Here is a 21,690-nt window from a genome sequence, read left to right as displayed (position 1 = left end):
AGAAGTAATTTTTTAAACAATTAAATGCATTTCAATAGAATGTTGTTCGTGCTATATTAAAACTTTTAAGTTTAATTTAAATAGCTATGTTCATATCCAGCTCTCATCTTCTCTATACAGCGCTGTCATGCACTCCAAGTTTCAAAAGCATAACAAAAACGTTTTTATTCTGTGTGTCCAGATGAGTCGTCTTCATCAAAATGTTGTCAGAATAAAAACCTCATGGCTGACTTGAAGATTTCTGTTTCTATTAAATCAAATGCTGCTTTGGCTGTGTGTGTGAGCGCGTACGTAGACGTGAATGGGAGTTGTAATACAAAGGAAACCTTCTGTTAAGAGCCATTCAGCCATGGTATATCAGAAGTATTTACTCCAAAGCATTAAGTGAATACTTTGCAGTAAAAGAATAGGTTTATTCATACGGAATTCAGAAGATGCTTTTACTGAATGCTTCTACTTGGAAGTTTATGCTTTTACTTTTTGCTAGTACTTGTCAGTAAATACTACTTTTTATTCATACGACCCAATGTAACGATTCCGGGGTGTGGGGTATGGTTCTTATCAATTTAACCAAGCCGCCACTCTGGAATCTGAAGCCACAGGGGGCAAATAAAACGTAGGGGGATTTCCTTAAACTCCACAAATGAGACTGATGAGGCACATTGAAATAAATCAACTGTTTCAAACGGAGGGTTGACATTAACCACGAGGAATTACACAGTGTGTATTTTATTCAATTATGTTCAATTACAAAATGTACATAGCGCCCTCTCTATCAAAGTGTCTGTAGTTATATTATTTGTTTAACGTTTTTTAACAAAAGGGCATTAAAGAATGGGAATAAAAGAGTAGTGACTCATTATTAAACTTCCGTTTAAAACCTTGCAGGGTCGTTGCCGTGCACTTAAGGCCCTTGCCTTCGGCTCGAGCCTTTATCACAGGGCAATTCAACCCTGCCAGCTTTAAACAGCAGTGTATAAGAACTCGTCGCTACCCTTTTATTCCCTTAAAAATGGTAACTTAAAACCAACTATTACAAGATCTTTCTAACCATATCGATTTTATAACAAACAGTTACATGACGCTTTTCAAAGACCAACTCGACCGATCCAAGGCAACGTGTTCCTTTAAGTCACCTGGAAGAGGTATTTTGTCAAAATAAAGTTTTGTCACAAATATAATTATGCGTTTTGATGAGTGGAATGTGAATAAACAGTTAACTAAGGTTCTAAAAAACTAGTTCTTGTCTTATTCACAAAGTTAATAGTAGGCCTAGATCCGAAAAAGGCACTGTTCATGACGTCAATCGAGGCACGATATTTGAAGAGAAATACTGCAATGCGCTAAAAAAGACGTCGGACTGGACCATTAGGCACAATTGCTCTTGCGAGTATGACCAGCCATGCAGACTGACCACATCTTTAGTTGTTTTGCTGCATCCAGGAGCAATATACTTGGTCGACATTGCCGGAAAATGCAAGAAAAAAACTTTTTTTGAAACGTACAAACTCACAACTTGGACTTGCAGGTACTTTGCACGTGTGTTTACTCTACACGTCAAGGCAAAGTCTGCCTGGATTTCTGTCACAAAAGGGGGAAGGCGGAGTCAACCCTCCAAACAACTTTATCTAATTTTTAAACATATAAATCATGATAAAAACAATTACTACAAAAATTAATTTATTGTTACTAAACATATACTATTATATAGGATTTGAGGCGTTATGTTTGAAAAAATAATTATTCCTTTTTCTAGGTGACTTAAAAATATAGACATTTTATTATTTTAAATAAAGGAATAAAGCTCTTGAAGAGTTGAAATTGAAGTTATATATTCATGATTATCATAATAAGTACAAGCTGTCATCTAGAAATTTGTAAAAAAAAAAAAAAAAAACCTCATTTTGCAGAAATTTCTTCATAAAGTACGTTCAGACTTTTATTTAGAGATCCAAGTGCCTGGTACTCGGCTATTGGACTCAGTACTTGGATTACAGAATACTTGGTACATAGGCACTTTAACTGGTACTCGATAGCCCAAGTTCTCGTACTCGAGTAGTACTACGCTCGACTTGAAAGCCAGCATGGACACGCAGCAAACATGTACTGGGTAAGAGTTCTAAAAGACACTGGACACCTTCGGTAGTTCATTGTCAAAGACCAGCATTCTCACTTAGTGTATACCAACAAATGCATAATACATGTATAAACAACCTTTGAAAATTTTGACTCATAATTTGGTCATTGAAGTTGCTAGAGACTAATGAAAGAAGAAGAAATTCCTACTGATTATATACACCAGGAAAGGAATAAATAAAACAAAAATAAAGTATTTTTACTTGTTACAGCATTTCGATTGTATTTCAAGAAAAGAAACAAACTTCTGCTCTATAGATTTGTGTTTCATATTAACTCAACTTCTTTCATTATGTCAGACTTAGGTACAGCCGGTTTGACGTATACTCGACACGAATCCTTTGGCTTGCAGGTAATGCTCCTTACATAGTTGAAACTCTGACCTGGCACGAGGTCAAAGGTCAAATTCTTCACTAACTTGGCCATGACAACCTGAGCCTCAATCTGGAAACAATAAAATGAACAGTATAAATGACAGGAAACACAATACAGAAATGTCACAAGAGGACAGCATTTGTTTGTATGGTTTTCCTTGTTCGTTACTTCACCCATCAGAGCTGGCACTCCCCAAGATACTCAAGTAGGAGTAAGGTATGTTAAACATTCAAGTAGGAGTAAGATATGTTAAACATTCAACAAGTGATGGGCGTCATTCCCAAATCCGGTTGCGTTGGGAGTTTGTTTAATTTATGTTCATGAAAATAGTTCAGTAGAAAAACGATTATGACAAGACGAAGAAAAGATCGAAGATGGTATATAGACGGAGAGAGCGATTCAATGTGAGTGGGTTGAGAGCAGTAGCTCTAATCAAGGAAAGTCGATCTAAATGGTCTGAGTTTGAGCATGGAAGACAAGGAGTTCGAACGACCCGCATTACCGCAGAGTAACAAAAGAATACCCTGACAATGCCCCTGTCTGACCAGTGGAAATAGATAGGAGACCTCCTGCTGGACGGCCGATGTGAGCGGGATTAGATCTCTTTGTACAGAAGGTGTGGTACCGCCACTAAGCACCGTTGCCTTCATGTAAAAGTTGAATCATTGGGGACAAGAATTGTGAATATACACGTTTTCATTTACCGTTTGTGGTGTTTACATGGAAATATCATAGCATATTTTTACATTTTTTGCGACTTTCCTGTCACTAGCGGTGGTTCAAAATTTGGGTATAAGCACACGAGGGTGGTTGGTATTCAATTGTGTTTTTCGATTTGGTGGGCGAAAGTGTAAACACATTTTATCAGGTCTCAAAAAAGTTGTTTTTTCTTTATTATAGCCATACGACATACGAAACCATAGTCGAGTGAAGAACCAAGTGTGCACGCGCAAACTCATTGTTTGTGTAAGGTATGTGGGTGATTACGAGGTGTCGTTAAACGACCGCGGGGTACCACAGGTTCAGCTTTTGAAGTTCCTTGTTCGAGCTCCTTCTCTTCCTTCCTCCATGGTTTGAGCAAGTTTGGGACAAGTTCTCACACTTATCTAGCTAAACGATAGACAAATACAAACAAAAAAGTAGCTGTGTTTGAGGAGTCGGGTGAAAGACCCTGAGTTCGATACTGACACAATCCTAGGTGCCACAATTAACTGGCTTCTTGTAAGAACTTACTAGTCCTATAAAATAGTGGCAGAAAATAAATCAAACGGTAGAGACAGTTTACCGTGAAATGAGACACAGATAGGGTTCAAGGCACTGGGTCAGCCAAGCCAGTGGTGATGGGAAAGCAAACCCAGCCGTTATTGTAGAGCCCTTGGAATAAGTATAAGTGATGGATTATTCAATATATTGTAGCTCTTAGTGAATTTTGTAAGAAGTGGAAACACAACAGAGATAGAGATCCAAGTTGCCTCTAATGAGCCCTTACGTATTACTCACCATAGCAAACTGCTTCCCGATACACTTCCTTGGACCCATGGAGAATGGGATGTACATGGTACTGTTGCTAATGACAAAACAAAACATTAGGCATGGCATAAGAGGAAGGTATTTGTTATTTCTTATGACTACAGTCATTCTAATCTGGCAGTTTTCAAACCCATAAAACTCGAAAGTTTAAATCAAAGGTTATATAGAACAACAAAAGCACGACATTGGAAACCTGAGCTAAAACGTGAAATGTGCACTGGGCGCCATTTCAGCAAGCAATTCTTTTTAAGCAACAAAAAATCAGTACAGACAATGACCATTGCTATCAAAAAATATAACAAAACATCTGCTTGTCGAAATGGCACACCTGTGTATTTCTCAAGACTTGTAAAAAATGTTTCTGAAAACTTTGCCCCTGTTAGCATGTTTTGGTTTCCCTGGGGTGTCGTGGCCAAGTGGGTAAGATCACAGAAATCAAGCTCTGATGCTTCTGTTGAGCTGAGTGTGGGTTCAAATCCTGGTCGTGACACTTGTGTCCCCGAGCAAGACACTTAACCATAAGCTTCTCTCCACCAAGGGGTAAATGGGTACCTGCGAGGGCAGAGATGGTTCTTGTGATTGATTAGCTTATAGTGCGCTACATACTTGGCAGCACAGGCTGTATACTCCCCAGGTAGCTGAGATAGGTTAAGGAATGATTTAAGGCCCAGTGACCAGGGGTAATAATGTTGAAGCGCCATGAGCGTCACTGCGTGACAGACCTGAGGGCTATATGAGGAGCCACTATTATTTCTGAGAAAAGACTCATTTAGATTTAATACTCAAATATGCAAGGGGTTTTGTATGAAAATTAAAGGTATGTCTTACTTGTCTCCACCTAAGAATCGGCTTGGCATAAATTCTTCTGGGTTTTCAAAATACTCCTTCTGTCTCGCCAGGTTCATAATGCAAACCTTAAGGAGTAAGATATAAGTGATAGATAATCTTACATTTATGTCATTCAGTTTAACAAAGTTTTAATACGAGTAATGAGTGAATCAAGAAAAAGTGAAAAGAAAAACGACATCTTTACAGTCTGGCAACTCATTTGTTGCCAAACATAAGCACAATTACAGTATATCGAGCCCCTAGCAAGATTGCCTCAGGCTGCAACTGTGCCACGCTCAGTGGTTTATGTGTAACCACTGTGGCGCTTTAAATTCCCGCTATACTCTGGGTACAATCAATTAATAGCTAATCAAATGATCACTCGTCCTCTCGTGGTGACGTCATGCAGGGCACTTGGGGCTGACCCGGCTAAGCCCCTGGAATGGCGTCAAAGCTATTCGAATGTCGACCCGGGGGAGCTAATCGAACCACCAACTGTTTACACAAACAGAACTCCCAAAAAGGCTTAACCAAAAAGTATTTTGATGATGATGACGTCACATGAATGGGGGTCATGCCCAATAGGCCTTTGCAAAGAATTAAACCAAAGTAAAATAATGGAATGAATTAGGAAACAAAAAGGGGAAAAACCCACCTTAACACTCCTAAGAGATCGTTGCACATCTACTTCCCTTGAGTGTTTCAAGTCCAGTTTATAGAAATATTTGTTCAGTGTAAAGTTTTCTATTAAGTGTTACCATTAATTTTCTATTCGTTGGTGTCTTAACAATATGGACAGATACGTGCAAGGTTAAAATAAAAATTAATTTATAATTATAAAATTGTAGTGATCTCTATATTAAATAAGAAACAAAAAGGGAAAAAACTCACATTAACAAGTGTATCAGCAGGGAGTTTAATGCCGTTCCAGACCACTTCTTTCGGTGTCTTCCTCATCACAGATGTCACAGGTGGATGAAAACGTAAAGTTTCCTTCAACACCTAAAGGATTTAAACCAAGTTACAGATGAAAAAAAGGTGGCTAAAATTTTGCATTGTTTAAACTTTCATTTTCCGTAAATGAAACCAATAAATCACTTCATCAATTCAGCATATTATTGCAATGAGCCCTTCAGAGGTCATTGCTTACAACACCTCACAGACAAATTTTCAAGGAAACATTTGATGAATAGATAGGTTTGCGGTAACATCACATGTGTACCTACCGTACATGTACTTGCTGGGTAGATTATATTCTGTTGAGAACTTGTCTTGCTTTAGGTTCTACTACTGCGGAGCTGACTTTTTTTCACAATTCAGGAGACTTCTCAGTTCCGAAAAGAACTGTCCTGCTTTTTAACTATACTCCCTAGGCAGTAGGTGGTAAATCAGGCGGGACTACAGGGAAGCGAGTTATTTATGGTCTCAACATTCTGACTAGCTTGCTCTAGTTGTCGTCAGGAGACAGTTTTTGCATTATTATTTGATCACGGAACAGACTTTGAACTTCTTTGACCTCCCAGCACCTTCAATACTAGCCCTGGCGGCCTGACACTTTCGTATTATACTAGAACAGCTCTCAACATCCACTGGAGTCAACATGTGACCAACACATGACCAACAAAGTCTTATATGGGAACCTACCCAAGCTATCAACAAAAATCAGACAACAGGATGCGTTTTACTGGCCACTGCTACAGGAGCAAAGACGAACCAGTATCCAATTTTGTTCTGTGGACACCTAAGCATGGGAGGAGGAAACCTGGTAGACCGCCACAAACGTACACTGACATTCTCAAAATGGATACGCGACTTGAATCAACAGATTTCAAGTCAGCAATGAGGGACAGGAAGGCTTGGGGAACCATCGTGATTTGAGGACACCACTCGACTTAAGCAAACAAGCAAGCAAGCATTATATTACAGTGACGTCCTGGATATCAGGGTCCATTTCTGGGGCGGAAAACTTTCAAAGCTTCATAACTCAAATCTTACCTGCAATAAGCCACATTTTTCAATAGAATCACATTCCATGGCAGTATACATTCTTCACAACTGTCATTTGCGTACGCAAGACGCACATATCTTGCATTGCGATGGGTGTCAAGATACCGTGACCAAGAATTACATGCGTCTTGCATCTTGCGTCTTGCACGCGAACGTTTATGCGCAAGTACAGCAGTAGACAATACTGTGAGAATACGATCAAACAGGAATTTCTTTTAGGTTGGAAGCTGCATTATTTCACAAATGACAGATTCAATTACAACCAAAACCCACCGCAGAAAAATGTATGCTGCTGTGGAATGTAAACCTGTTGAAAATAGTGGCTTCTTGCAGGTAAGATTTGAGTTATGTAGCTTGGAAAATTTTCCGCCCCAGAAACGGGCCCTAATAGTTAGGACTCTGGATCTGTGTACAGCGGAGGAAGAGTCCTATATAGTCCTTCAAAAGCAGCTACCTTACGACTGATCGCATCCGTAAGCTCAATTTCATTGCCAGACTTACACGGTCTGTAATGAAAGGAGCAATCACTCATTGTGCATTATTCAATATACCTTAAATTCATACAAACTTACAGCGGTTGTGTATTTCAGTTTGGATAGGTCTTCAAAGCTGACATATCCATCATCGCCAAGCACTGCATCAACTTCAGTCTTCATCCTTAGAAAAAACATTTAAACACGGGGAAAAAGTAGAGTTAACCACAGAACAGCGGAGTGTGTAACTGGTGTGACAACCTAACATTTTAAGAGCAAATTTGCATAACCAAACTTTTAATTTGGCTGATTAATTTATTAAATATCCAACACTAAATCAAAACATACTTAAACATCAAAAAAGTTGAATACCAGACTTGGCCCTGTTGTTTAATGGCAGCCCCAAAAAACACCCCATAAAAAACACACACACAACAACCCCAACAAAGAAAACAACCCAAACAACCTAAATAAACAGATAAGAACACAAAGAAACCTGAACAATTACAAACGCCCAACATCCCACAAACAAATACCTAAAAAAAAATTAAAGAAAGACAAGTTTACATTGGTTTTAAAACGACAATTCACACAATTTTTTTATCAGAAGACAAGTGACTTACTTGTACACTATTTCTGGATGTCTCCCAAGCTCCAGCAACGTAGATGCCATAAGACACGCTGTCGTCTCTTGACCTATACAAATAAAAGCGACAGCAACTTACAAAAACACCCCCAAGTATGGTTTACTTATTCATGAAAGAGAAACAAACAACTGTACAAAAAGATTGCACTGGTATTGAAGAGAGAAAATGGCAGTGGTAACAAACTCAATAGTTTCCTACACCAGTTTAATTTACCTTTCAGCATGTTCAGGAAAATCTGTCACGTGCATGTTGACTGGCGTTTGAATTTAAAATATTCAACTCCAGAAATGCACTGTTTTCTGCCTTTAGTTTCTTTAAGACACTGGACACCTTTGGTAATTGTCAAAGACCAGTCTTCTCACTTGGTGTATCTCAACATATGCATAAAATAACAAACCTGTGAAATTTTGAGCTCAATTGGTGGTTGAAGTTGCAAGAAAGTAATGAAAGTAAAAACACCCTTGTCACACGAAGTTGAGTGCTTTCAGATGCTTGATTTTGAGACCTAAAAAACTAATTCTGAGGGCTGGGAATCAAATTTGTGGAAAATTACATCTTGCTCAAAAACTATGCTTCTTCGTCAGAGGGAGCTGTTTTTCACAATGTTTTATACTATCAACCTTTCCAATTACTCGTTACCATGTAAGTTTTATGCTAATAATTATTTTGAGTAATTACCAAAAGTGCCCACTGCCTTTAAAGGGGGTATATCTTTGGTAATTTTCCCCCAAAATTAGTTACCATTAATACTTACTCTGTAGGAGAGCTTGACAGAGCTGCTGATACAATAAAACATGTTTAGGATCGTCATCCTTTGAAGAAATGTAGTTTTAAAGAAAGAGGTAGATTTTTGAACAATTTGAATCTTAGAAAGGATTTCTGGCATCTGAAAGCACACAATTTTATGCAACAAGGGTAGTATTCCTTTCATTATTTTCTTGCCACTTCGATGACCAATTGAGCCCAAAATGTTCACAGGTTTGTTATTTTGTGCATATTGGGATACAATAAGTTAGGATACTGCTGTTGATTTCACAAAGAGTAAGGACTCGTCTTATCTCGAGTAAATCGTTCTAACTTAGGATAAATCTTAAAGTCTGCATGCTACAGTGCAGGGTTGGACTCGTCCTAAGTCATAACATTAATCCTAAGTTAGGAAGAGTTTTGTGAAATCGACGGCTAGTCTTTGACAATTACCAAATGTACACCCTGCCATTAAAGTGCAGACATGACATTAAGAATGTGTGAGTAAAAAGGCTGGAGTGGATATCAGAATATACCCAGTAAAGAATATCTACCGATCAATCTTGGTGGTCTAGTTAGTAAGACACTGCTCTAGAATTGCAAAGGCTATGGGTTCGAACCCCACAGAATAATATGCCTGTGGTGGGTTTTTTCACAGAGCTCGGGAAAGCACTGAGTATACATTGCTAGCATACATCAGTGTACATGTATATGGGTAAAACAAAAATAGATATTATCCCTGATCCAAATTTCCATCTATTAGAAAATATCTTGCCTGCCAAGAAAAACGTCACAAAATGATCGATCATCAACTCCAGGTCTATGACGTTGCTGTCACCAGCTGGCGCTGCAGACTGCAGAATATGACTGAGGATGTTGTTCTCCAGTTTCTCGCCTCGTTTGAGCGCTTCCATCTGGCCCATAATGCACTGTCGTCCAATCTCCCGCATTCTCACGGAAGCAGCTCTCCCATCTCTTCGGAATTTAATATGGTCTCTAAAAGGACTAAGCTGAAATACAAATTATTTCAGAGACTATGAATAATTTGTTCATGTCCAATACAAACACACTCAGCACTAAACTTCCCCATTTTTATGAAAGCCAAGTTTCATTTCATTTCATTACATTGGTTAATTCTGGTTGTGAAGACCAGGACTCTTATAACCCGATGGAGAGAAGATATTGAAGGAAGTTTCATCTTTAAGATGTCCAAGGAATCTCCAAGAGGCTTATTCCAGGGGAAAACTAGGCAGTCAGAAAGGGACTGAAAACCAGATCCATTGTGCCCCCCGACATTATAAAACAAGTTAAACTAAAAAAAAGACCACATCAATAAAAATTTGATGATATCTCTTTGATTTGAGTCTCATGATTTTGTCATCAACGACCATCGTCATGCGTAACTCGTTCCAATCACAACCTAGCGAACGACACACAAAATTCATTGCACAGCGCACACGTGTGTACACGACGGTGGGTGTTCTACATTCTACACATTTGCACAATCTGCAGATTGGGCACAATTTTTACAAACCATTAGCTTGAGTTGCCATTCTTACAGAGTGCAATTTAAAAACTCTGCATGCTTTTGCTCGAACAGCAGATTCAGCCGCCAACTCGGCAGAGTGCAAACTGCAGATTGCGCTTGAATTTGTCAATTCGTTGTGCAAATCTGTTGAATGTGCTCAACAGATGAATGCGCGTCCCGAAACAGAAGTCGTGAGCGGAGGATTTTATCATTTTAGCCTAAAGAAATACATCTAACACAATCGCAGCTCCATATAAACCGGCAACATGCCATGTGAGTTTAAGTATACTGCAGAGGTTTTGATCAATTTTGGAGCATTAATTTTGTCATTTGCTGTTTTTATTGTTAAATTTAACCAGGTTAGCAGGGTATTTTTACATATTTGCCAAACAGATTTTGTCAGACGGAAAAAAAATCATTAACAAATAACGCGAAGGCTGGCTTAGAAACCATGGGCACTATTAGTAACTGGCAAAGACCAGTCTTCTCACTTGATGTATCTCAACATATGCATAAAATAATGAACCTGTGAAAATTTGAGCTCAATTGGTGGTTGAAGTTGCAAGATAACTGTGAAAGAAAAAAGCACCCTTGTCACACGAAGTTGTGTGCTTTCAGATCCTTGATTTTGAGACCTCAAATTCTAAACCTTAGGTCTCGAAATCAAATTCATGGAAAATTACCTCTTCCTCGAAAACTACGTCACTTCAAAGGGAGTCGTTTCTCGCAATGTACTATCAACCTCTCCCCTTTACTCGTTACGAAGTAAGGTTTTATGCTGATAAATATTTTGAGTAACTACCAATAGTGTCCACTGCCTTTAAAGGTACTGGACACTATTGGTAATTGCTCAAATAATTGTTGGCATAAAAATAACTTGGTAATGAGCAATTGAGAGCTGTTGATAGTACAAAACTTGTGAGACACGGTACCCTCTGAAGTAATTTTTTTGAGAGAGAGGTAATTTCTCACTCAAATATTAAAAGACTTCAGGCCTGAAGCCTATTTTAGGCATCATTAAGCACAAACATTGTGCAACAAGGGTGTTTTTTCTTTCATGCTTTTAATTGATATTTAAATCGAAAAGATGAAAACAAAACCATCCATCTATATTAAGATGTCAACTTACCCACAATAGTGGATATTGGAGGCTTATTAAAACGCTATCTTGAAGAAATTGACAATCTGTGCAGAATGTAGATTTTTCCTTGGAAAATACATTCATATCCTGACCGAAAGCAACCTACAGAAGAATAACACATGCAAATATCAACATAGTTGAAAATAAACAGAAATCTTAAGTGTAATTTCAACTATTGTTTGGGATATATAATGGTTGAAATTTAGGCTTTATTTTGTTCCCCCCCCCCCCACAAGCTCCTAACTTCATAAATTACTGCTATTTGTATATCTGGTCAAAAAATATTTCCTAAAAATAAAATAAAAATATATAGTTACATTCAAACCCAATTGTTTACCGTCAAATCAGTCATCATCATAATGATTTATTTAAAGGAACAAAATGGTAGTGAATGAATGAACGAATGAAAGAACAAGAAAATGTGTTCCCCAGTAAGCATGTTTTTAATAAAGATATCACAAAACGTTTAAAATCTAAAAGAGAGACTTCAAGGTAAAATTCAGTTTTGTGATGCACTAATTTATGCTAAAACGCTTTGCAAAACAAAAAAGTTAGAGGGCTGACAAATTCCCAGTGCCTGCAGTACAGTTGATTTTCCTGCACCGATGATGCAGTGGTCGCAAAAGTGGTGGATTGTCCGACATCGACGCCATTTGTGCGGAGTGCTTTTCAACATTACATATAAATGTACCTTACTGATGCTGTCTAGTGAAACCATGTTAAACATATCCATCATGTTCACTTCTGTTTTTCCATCAGCTTTCTTGTACAAACACTCAATTAGAGCGTCACTGCTGGAATTGAACTGGACAATACAGGTCTTCAGGTAGCTATAGAAACAATGTAAGAATTTTAATGCATTAGTTTAGTATAGTCTTATACTTCTAATATGCTTCTCCGAGACTATGGAACTCTCTTCCCAACAATCTCAAAGACTGTGCCACGCTAGAACAATTTAAATCACAACTTAAAACCCTTCTCTTCAATCACAGAAGTGCTTAGAGACTTTATTTTGTATTATGTGCTATATAAGAACTGTTTATTATTATTATTATTATTATTTCAGCACACATTCTGGATCGATGACAAAACGGACTGGACTGGGAAAAAAAAAACTCACAAGGCTGGAGAAGAGCGGAGTCAAATCACCATTTTGAGTGCAGGTTCACCCAAATGGGCGCAAGGCTCTAAATAGGACATGATGATCATGTCGATCTACCAACATGACAGCTTAGAGGCTTTTGCATTAGGCGCTTTACAAATGTCTTATTATTATTATTATTATGGTACTCAATGCACTTGCACAAACAAAAACATTTTAAGAAAGGTTATAAGACAAATTTAAGGGTTAACAAGGTGTAGCAGTGAATTCAGCAGCCACAGCTAGAAACACAGGGCAAACCCCTTCTCTTAGCGTTAAGTGCAACTATGGACGATGGTGTAACTGAATTATTTTAAGTGTATTACATGACACATGGGGGACCTATGGTTTAAAGTCCCATCAAAACGAAGCAATAATGGTTTAGAGTCTGGCTTGTAATGACACAAGTGTCATGACTAGGAATCAATTTCATAACAAGCTAGGATTGATCTAAACTGAAATTCCTCTAAACTGATTCAATTCAATTCAATGTTTTAATGTCCATAAAATGAAAATTTGATAAGAACAGTGTAATGTCACAACGCAAATGAATCTTTGCGCTTTATGAAATCGACCCCAGAGGACTTGAACCCACACTCTGACATCTACTGATCAGAAACACCATAACATGGGTCTCTTAACCATTAGGCTACAACACGCCAAGTGCCATCATGTAATGCACCTGTCAATGGTAACCTGTGTCCTGGGGGAAGTGGCTATACCACAGGGGGCCTAACTAGGGGGGTTTCTAAAGTAACAAGTGCCCGAATACCCTGGACATTAACCCAGGACTGACCCTGGCTTCCAAAGAGGTTGCCCAATAGGAAGCCAGGCGTTACCCAGGGATTTCAAAACCTATGCCTGGGGGACTTACCAATGCCAACAAATTAGTGTCCCCTGCGGCGTTGCACTAACATAGGGTCATAACAGGGCACATTTGAATTTGTAGCCCCTGGGTAAATCCCTGCAAGTCCAGGGTCGCCCAGGGGTGCAGGGTACAACTGACAAGCTCATAACAAACAAAACAGGAATCATGTAGAACAAATGGTATGAGCAGCAGATAGTGGTTTAATGCAGACCATGACAGAGAATACTTAACATGCTGACAATATTAATGTGTGTGCTACCCTCACACCAATGTGTGTTAGCACTGTATACTTGGTACACATGCGATAACTTTGTGGGATTCAGACCCTTGGAAATCTAGAACAGTGTCTTACCAACTAGACTACTGAGTTTGCCCAGCACCTAAAGGCATACTGCAACTTGTGAAAGTACTGGGAGTACACAGTGCTTACACGCATCAATGTAAGGGTAAAGCCAAAATTAATATTCTTTATCCCAGATGCAAATTTAAAGGAACACGTTGCCTTGGATCGGTCGAGTTGGTCTTTGAAAGGCGTTCTATAACCGTTTGTTATAAAATCGATATGGTTAGAAAGATGTTGTGGAAGTAGAACACAATGATCTACACAAATTTGCCTTGAAATTGCGTGGTTTTCGTTTTACCTCGGCCACGGTCGGCCATTTATGGGAGTCAAAAATTTGACTCCAAAATTTGACTCCCACAAATGGCCGACCGTATTAGTTCGCAACGTAAAATGAAAACCGTGCAATTTTGAGTGACACTTGTGTGGATCCTTATATTCTACTTTTCATAGACCAACTTGACCGATCCAAGGCAACGTGTTCCTTTAACATTTTATCATATGCTGCACAATGTACGATTATCAGTGTTGGATATTTAACATAGGATTTCAGGGTTAAAGAAATTCTACAAAAACGATACGAGTGGCCTCTGTGTATATTTTGTTATTTTTGTTATTTTACGGATCAGACTTACTTTCGATGGAAGGTTGGGCTGAACATGGCAGCCTGTGGTTTCCAAACTTCATGATCAATCTCAGTCACGAGACCTCGGCCCATGAAACGCTGGCCATACAGACACTCCATGGCCTTGTAGCCATTCCCACACTTTGGATAGTTATCCGACACTAAGATTTCCTGAGATCAATTAAAACTTATAATGGTTAAACCATGGTAAAAGATAAGATGAATTATTGTCGAATGTTCTTATTTCAACTTCAGTTGCCCCTTTTATACACAAACGAATTGGCCAAAGAAAAAATCTGTACTTTCCCATCCTCTTGTTATCAACAAACACACCATCCAATTTAAAATGTGAAAATTGTCACATTTTGTTCAAAATGACAGAATTTTGTTGTGATGTTTTGCACATTCAGAATCAAAGTTGAACGAAAGTGATTGGTTGGTCTTCAAATGCTTACTATGCAACTTTTAAAGTCTTGGCAGTTTTCATGCTCGCTGGTACCTTACACCTGCAACACACAGCTCAGTGTTGCAGTCACTTTTACGGAAAATCCTGTTCTTCAAATCTGTATAGATAACACTGTATGGACGCATGTAAGTCCATAGGGTGTTTCAAGTCCCTACATGATTTGTAGCATTAAAACATTCCATCTGGTACAAGTCCACCATATCACACTTGGGAGTTTATACTGCTGCATTTTGGAGCCCTCTTCCTTGCTTTGAACCAACTTACAATCTGTCACACTTCACAGATCTGTCATAGTTCACTGTTTGATATTTATGGTATGCGAGCAATGTCATTTCTTCTTTTTGGATAATTATAAAGTTTCTTAAAGGCAGTGGACACTATTGGTAATTACCCCAAATAATTGTTGGCATAAAAACTTACTCGTACAAACAATGGGGAGCTGTTAATAGCATAAAACATTGTGCCAATTGGCTCCCTCTGAAGTAACGTAGTTTTCGAGAAAGGAGTAATTTTCCACTTGAATATTTTAATATGATTTTGAGACCTCAGAATTTTTGATTTTGAGGTCCTGAAATCAAGCATCTGAAAGCACACAACTTTGTGTGACAATTGGTGTCTTTTCTTCTATTATTATCTCGCAACTTCGAAGACCAATTGAGCTTAAATTTTCACAGGGTTGTTATTTTTTGCAGATTTTGAGATACACCAAGTGCCAAGTGAGAAGACTGGTCTTTGAAAATTACCAAAGGTGTCCAGTGTCTATAAATGTCTTGAAAATAGGAGGAATATTAGCAAATATTTTCTCCTTGTTATCTCCCAATTTTATACTGTCCTTATTTTCATTGTATACCAGACCCTTTTAAATGACCTTAAGTTGTGACACTTGATAGGGGCTAAATAATATGCCAATTTTATACATGTGGTTTGTAATCACACACAGTAACACTCCGTCTTCTTAGAGCCAAAGAATCAGAGCTTACCCTTACAACTTCAGGAATGTAGACATGAACTATAGCCCGGTGGAAGATATAGAATATAAAAACCTGCCCGAATTCCTTATTCCTGCAAAGGGAGAAATACAAATGCAAACCCCAAATAAAGAGATTGCAAAATTATATTCACAAACAGATTAGAAAACATGTCTAAATTAACTACAGGTCAATAATCCAAAATATTGTGCCTTCCTTTTTACATTTTCAATGTCAGATTGTGGAATTTATATTTCTATGAATGCTGTTCCTTTTTCAGTAGATGAGGACTTTTCCTGCTTTCCCCCACCACAAACGACAGATCGCTTGAGACGACAAAAACAACATAAGTGGTTTAATGGCCTGACATTTGTATCCTGGCATTTTTTATCAAAGACTAAATGACATAGCTGCTCATATTCTTCACTTTCTTGTACAAAATTACCAGCCGTTTATGACTGATTTCCTGCTATTAATGATTAGCAAAATAAATTAAAAAGTCTTAATCTTGATTTACAGTAGCTCTATAAATTGGGCATGTTTATACCTTCAACCTCCGAAATGACAGCAATTGTAAAAACTAGATACCTACCAATCAAAGAACACATCTTCAAACACTCTGCCATCTGCGACAGCCTGCCGCATATCAGCAATATTCCCGGTGAAAAAGCTGTAAAGAAACAAACCAATCGATCAATTTACAAATTTGGTAATAACCTAAATTTATGACTTTCTAGTCTACTACTTATTGAGCCGAGCACAATACAGAGACGACACAATTTAAACAAAAAGTTACCAATGTTTAAGTCGAGATTGAGGTAAAATTCCGCAAGATTGAACTGCTGGTGATGGTGATTGAGGCTTGCATAGGTGGTGACACACAGCTAAAGCATAGAGAACCACACTGGATTCAACAATTAAAATCCCATCACACTCATGTTCACTTCTGCATGATAACTTATTTGATGTGTATATTCTTTAATTAAAATTTCAATAACCTGTTTTTCTGTCGATTAGTTTTTCAAAAGAATGGCTTGCAGAATTTTAACCGGATTTTAAGTATTGAAAAACATATTATGACCTAATAGATTCATTTAATAATATCATAATATCGAAGTCTTATATAGCGCACATATCCACCAAACAAGGTGCTCAAGGCGCTGAGTATACACAAACTTTCAGAAAGATAGGTTATTGCAGTGATGAATTCCGAGACCCAATTATTTAGCACCTTATAAGGGTTTACAAGGTGCTACAGCGCATTAAGCAGCCACAACCAGGAACACCGGGGCGAACACCTTCTCTTTTTGATAAGTGCACTGGGTTCTTTTACATGCGTTACACAACACATGGGACCAACAGCTTTACGTCCCATCCGAAGAACGAAGCAATGGTTAAGTGTCTTGCTCAAGAACACAGTGTCACGGCTGGGGATTCGAGCCCACACTCTGCTGATCAGAAACACCAGAGTTTGAATTCGGTGCTCTTAATCACTCGAATAAATAACAACCCTCACAAATCATTTAGGTCATTGCCTTGAACACCCAGCAGGGTGAATGGCACCATACAAATTTGTACTTTTATATAGAGAGGAAAGAATAAACACACAATCATGTCAGTCATCACCTGTTCATATATGATGGTCATAAAATATACCAGCAAAAATACCAGCACATTTAAGCATTTAATAGTCCCAGTAATGGGGCGATTTACTCCTTTAAAGGAACACGTTGACTTGGATCGGTCAAGTTGGTCTTTGAAAAGCATTTGTAACCGTTTGTTAGAAAACATGTGAAATGCATTGGGTAGAAAAATGGTGTAAAAGTAGCATACACTGATCCACACAAACATGCCTCGAAATTGTACCGTTTTCCTTTTACCTCGTCGACTAACACGGTCGACTGAAATCACGCAATTTCGAGGCAAATTTGTGTGGATCATTGTATTCTACTTTTAAAACATCTTTTCAACCATATGCATATTATTTGTAAAAACGGTGACAAATGCCTTTTATAGACCAACTCTCAGATCAAAGGCAACGTGCTCCTCGAAAAAAGCATCTTGTTCGTATACTGGCATTGACATGATTTGTGTTAATACTTTGAGCAAGGACTAACCAGCAGAGGGATCGGTCAAAATGTTTAATCTTATAATACATGAAAAAGCTGAGTACCAAATTTGGTTTATGATTGATGGTCATAAAAATACCAGCAAAAGTACCAGCATATTAAGCCATTGATAATAATAATATTAGTGGCTTCATAGCGCACATATCCGTCACTCACTCAGTAAACTCAGTATTTCCTGCAAGATGTGGGATTACTTTTTGAAGAGACCTAACCCTTTTATAGCACCATGTAATGTTTTACGTGCTGTGGCTAATAAACCCAGTAATTGGCTAATAACCCAGCAATTGGCCATGGCGATTTATTCAGATTTAAAAAAACCTGACATCTATGCTCTTCTTGTACTATAGTACAAGGACTAACTAGCGGAGATATCATTTTTTTTTTACAAAAGGAGTACCCCCAGCCTCTCCCCACCCCAGGTCTGACACATCCTAGCTAGAGAACAAACATTTTGATATATCACTAACCACTGTACTGTAAAACGATCACGACTATATAAGTTATCACACAAGCGCGAGTGGAATACGGAGAAATATAGCGCTTCTGCGTCCCATATCCAACGAGGCCGAAGGCCGAGTTGGATATGGGACGCAGACTCGCTATATTATTTCGTATTTCCACGCGCGCGCGTGTGATAACGTATTTATCTTCAAGCGAACTTGGCGCGTGACATAGAACACACAAGACGCATGGTAGTGATATTAGCCGTGCAATATAGGTTTTTATCACCACTCCATTCTGAGAATCTGATTGGAGGATTAGCGCGTACTTGAAGATAATAGGCTATATAGCAATACTACTGCGTTATATTATAATTACTTTTATGTCTGTACTAAAATATGGCGATACTATCACAATAAATGTAAGGGCAGACGGTGGATCGCTATATTACATTTTTTTATCTATCTTGTCTATCGACTATGTGTTTGACTATAAAAATTTTCATTTATTAACTAATTTTAATAATTTTTTAGGCATCACAGTACCCACTTTTCTTATAATACATGAAAAACCCCATCCCAATTTAATGATTACGAAACCCTTGACTGACTTGAATAATAATAGGAGTAGTAAAAATGTATAGTGAAACAAAACAAAAAAACTTTCGATCATCAGTCGGCTGCACAGCAGGTGGACACTGTCTTGTGCAATTCTCCGAATCTCAAGGAGGAGAGCAGAAAACCCAGGGAGACTAATCTTCCTATGTACTCAGGGTACAATAGGCGCTGACGACCTTTATTTGCACTGGCCATGCGATGGGGATTACAAAGCATAGATCTTGAGTGGCTCTTTGTTAGATATGTACAACCCAGTTGTCGTTTTTGGACGGTCTGAGTTAATGCACCTTGTTGGCTGATGTTGAACCCTTCATAGATTTAAGCATAATGAAAAACCGCCCAGATTGCCTCGCCCAGACCAATACAATACTACACCTTTGTCGCTTTGGTCCAGGAACATGGCTGTACTTCACATGCACGTAATGAAGATACAACATACATGTATGCAACAAAAACACTACCAAATACCACCAGGGGAAATCCCACAAGCGAGGCTAGCAAGAGATAAAAGAAAGATCATCTTATCTGCTTTTGTACACCCGTGCAAAATTATATTTTACTTGTAAATGTAATTTTTGGTCTGCTTGACAGCTAGTACAGCTAAATAAATAAACCAGGATATACAATAAGAGTCTTTCACATAGAAATTAGGAAGTTATAAAACTTCTCTACATGTGATCACCCACCAGCTAGGAGCGCCGGTATGGGCAAGCCGAGTACCAATTTTGGTACATGAATGATGGTCATAAAAAAAATTATGACCATCATTCATGTACCATATTCTGCACTCTTGAGTTTTATTTTGTTTGGCTGACGCACAAAAATTTTTGGACAGTGCACCCCTGCGCACCAACCTCACAGCGCATTATCTTCAAACCATGAAGTCTGCTCTATCCAAGAAATACTTGATTATTTAAAACCATTGTCAAGGACCGCCCTAAGACTAAATAGCGGAGATGTCAATGTTATCTATTTTTAAGCGCGCGCGCATACACACAACCCACGCGCATCAAACAGTTTCTTCACAAATATTTCAAACCTCGAGGTTTCAATAGTCAAAGTGTCTATAATTCTGAAACTATCTTTCTGAAAGTTTGTATATACTCAGCGCCTTGAGCGCCTTGAGCACCTTGTTTGGTGGATACGTGTGCTATGTAAGACTTCGATATTATATTATTAATAATTAAGGGAATAAAGGTGTAGCGATGAGTTCTTTCACGGCCGTTTAGAACCGGCAGGGTCGTTGCCGTGTGATAAAGGCCCTTGCCGTTATCACACGGCGACAACCATATGCAAGGTTTTAAACGGCCGTGAAAGAACTAGTCACTACTCTTTTCTTTCCATTCATAAATGCTTTTTTCTGAGGTAATATGAATGTTTTTTAACAAAAAGGCATTTATGAATAGGAATAAAAGAGACGTGACTTGTTCTTAAACGTCTGTTTAAAACCTTCCAGGGTCATTGCCGTGTGATAAAGGCAATGACCCTGTCTGTTTTAAACGGCCGTTTAATAACTCATCGCTACTCTTTTATTCCCTTATTCATAAATCTGTTTTTTTTTTTCTCTTAACATTTACAATAGTGCTAAACAGTTTATAAACAGTTATAATTGAACCACCAAGTCGATGTTTAAATTCTAATTATTAACAATAATATTGATATGAGGGTTAAAAAAAAATCTCCAAATATATTAGAAAATGACTTTTTGAAAATGACAAATGGCTTTTTTAAATTTTATTTAGGACTCCCTGTATTTTTTCCCCAGAATGCTCAGCAGAATGTTCAGTCACAAGATTTGATTATCATGAATTGTGAATTGAATAAGTGTTGATGAAACTCTTTCGGTTTGCAATTTTTTTATATGGCCCCACCATCATGACATATTTTTGTACCTTGTGAAATGCATAACCATAAGAAAAGAATACCAAAACCCGTTTGGGATAATTTTCCATATGGCGCCACCACTTTATCACTCATTTTTACAAAAAGGGATATCTCATTGAAGTAAATTAGATACTATATTATTTCATATCGAATGAAAAAGTGGTGGCGCCATACGGAAACTTTTCCGAGAGGAGACTCTTCCTTTACTTGGCAAGTCAAACCACAAACATTTTATCTAGGGACTGTTTACATCGCGCCCAGAGAGGTGAAAGATTTGCCTCGATTTTAGGGACACCGTGAAAACCGGACGCCCTACGATATATTTATTAGTAAACCAGCCACCGTTGGTCTCCAGCTGAGACTAACGCCAACGGGGAGCGCGGCCTTGCATCATGCCTTGTAATTGTACTACAGCAGTGCACACGCTTTGCCTCCGCCCCTACAATTTTGTAGGGGCGGAGGCAAAGCGTGTGCACTGCTGGATTAATTTATTACCTTTTCCGCTTTGGTCCAGGAACATGGCTGTACTTCACATGGACGTAATGAAGATATAAAACAGATGCAACAAAAAGACTACCAAATACTACCAGGGGAAATCCCACGAGCGAAGCTAGCAAGAGATTAAGAAAGATCATCTTTTTATCTGCTTCCGCACACCCCCGTGGCCGTACCGAAAAGGAAACTTTTCAGGAAGTTATACAACTTGCATGTGATCACAGCTAGCGTTCTGGTCTGTGACGTGTATGACAGATGAGGCCACTTAGCATAAATGGGCAGTGGCCTCATCTGTCCTGGGAAAAAA

The 21,690-nt window shown here is 38.3% G+C and overlaps 1 protein-coding gene across 1 annotated transcript; it reads right to left on the bottom strand.

The window, feature by feature from the left end:
• Positions 1-704: 704 nt before the first annotated feature.
• On the bottom strand, positions 705-21,590 carry LOC139938066 (cholesterol 24-hydroxylase-like). Its single transcript, XM_071933441.1, has 13 exons — positions 21,384-21,590; positions 16,410-16,487; positions 15,830-15,911; positions 14,394-14,554; positions 12,101-12,239; positions 11,398-11,511; positions 9,516-9,750; positions 7,973-8,045; positions 7,449-7,533; positions 5,761-5,871; positions 4,870-4,955; positions 4,012-4,078; positions 705-2,580 (listed from the first exon to the last, which is right to left on the bottom strand). Exons 1-13 carry the CDS (start codon positions 21,521-21,523, stop codon positions 2,404-2,406), a joined length of 1,548 nt encoding a protein of 515 aa, XP_071789542.1. The 5' UTR covers positions 21,524-21,590; the 3' UTR covers positions 705-2,403.
• Positions 21,591-21,690: the final 100 nt, after the last annotated feature.

Source organism: Asterias amurensis, chromosome 1 (assembly GCF_032118995.1).
Source record: "Asterias amurensis chromosome 1, ASM3211899v1".
Taxonomy (NCBI): Eukaryota; Metazoa; Echinodermata; class Asteroidea; order Forcipulatida; family Asteriidae; genus Asterias; species Asterias amurensis.
Note: the sequence above shows the minus strand (reverse complement) of the source record. Positions and strands in the feature narration are given on the sequence as shown.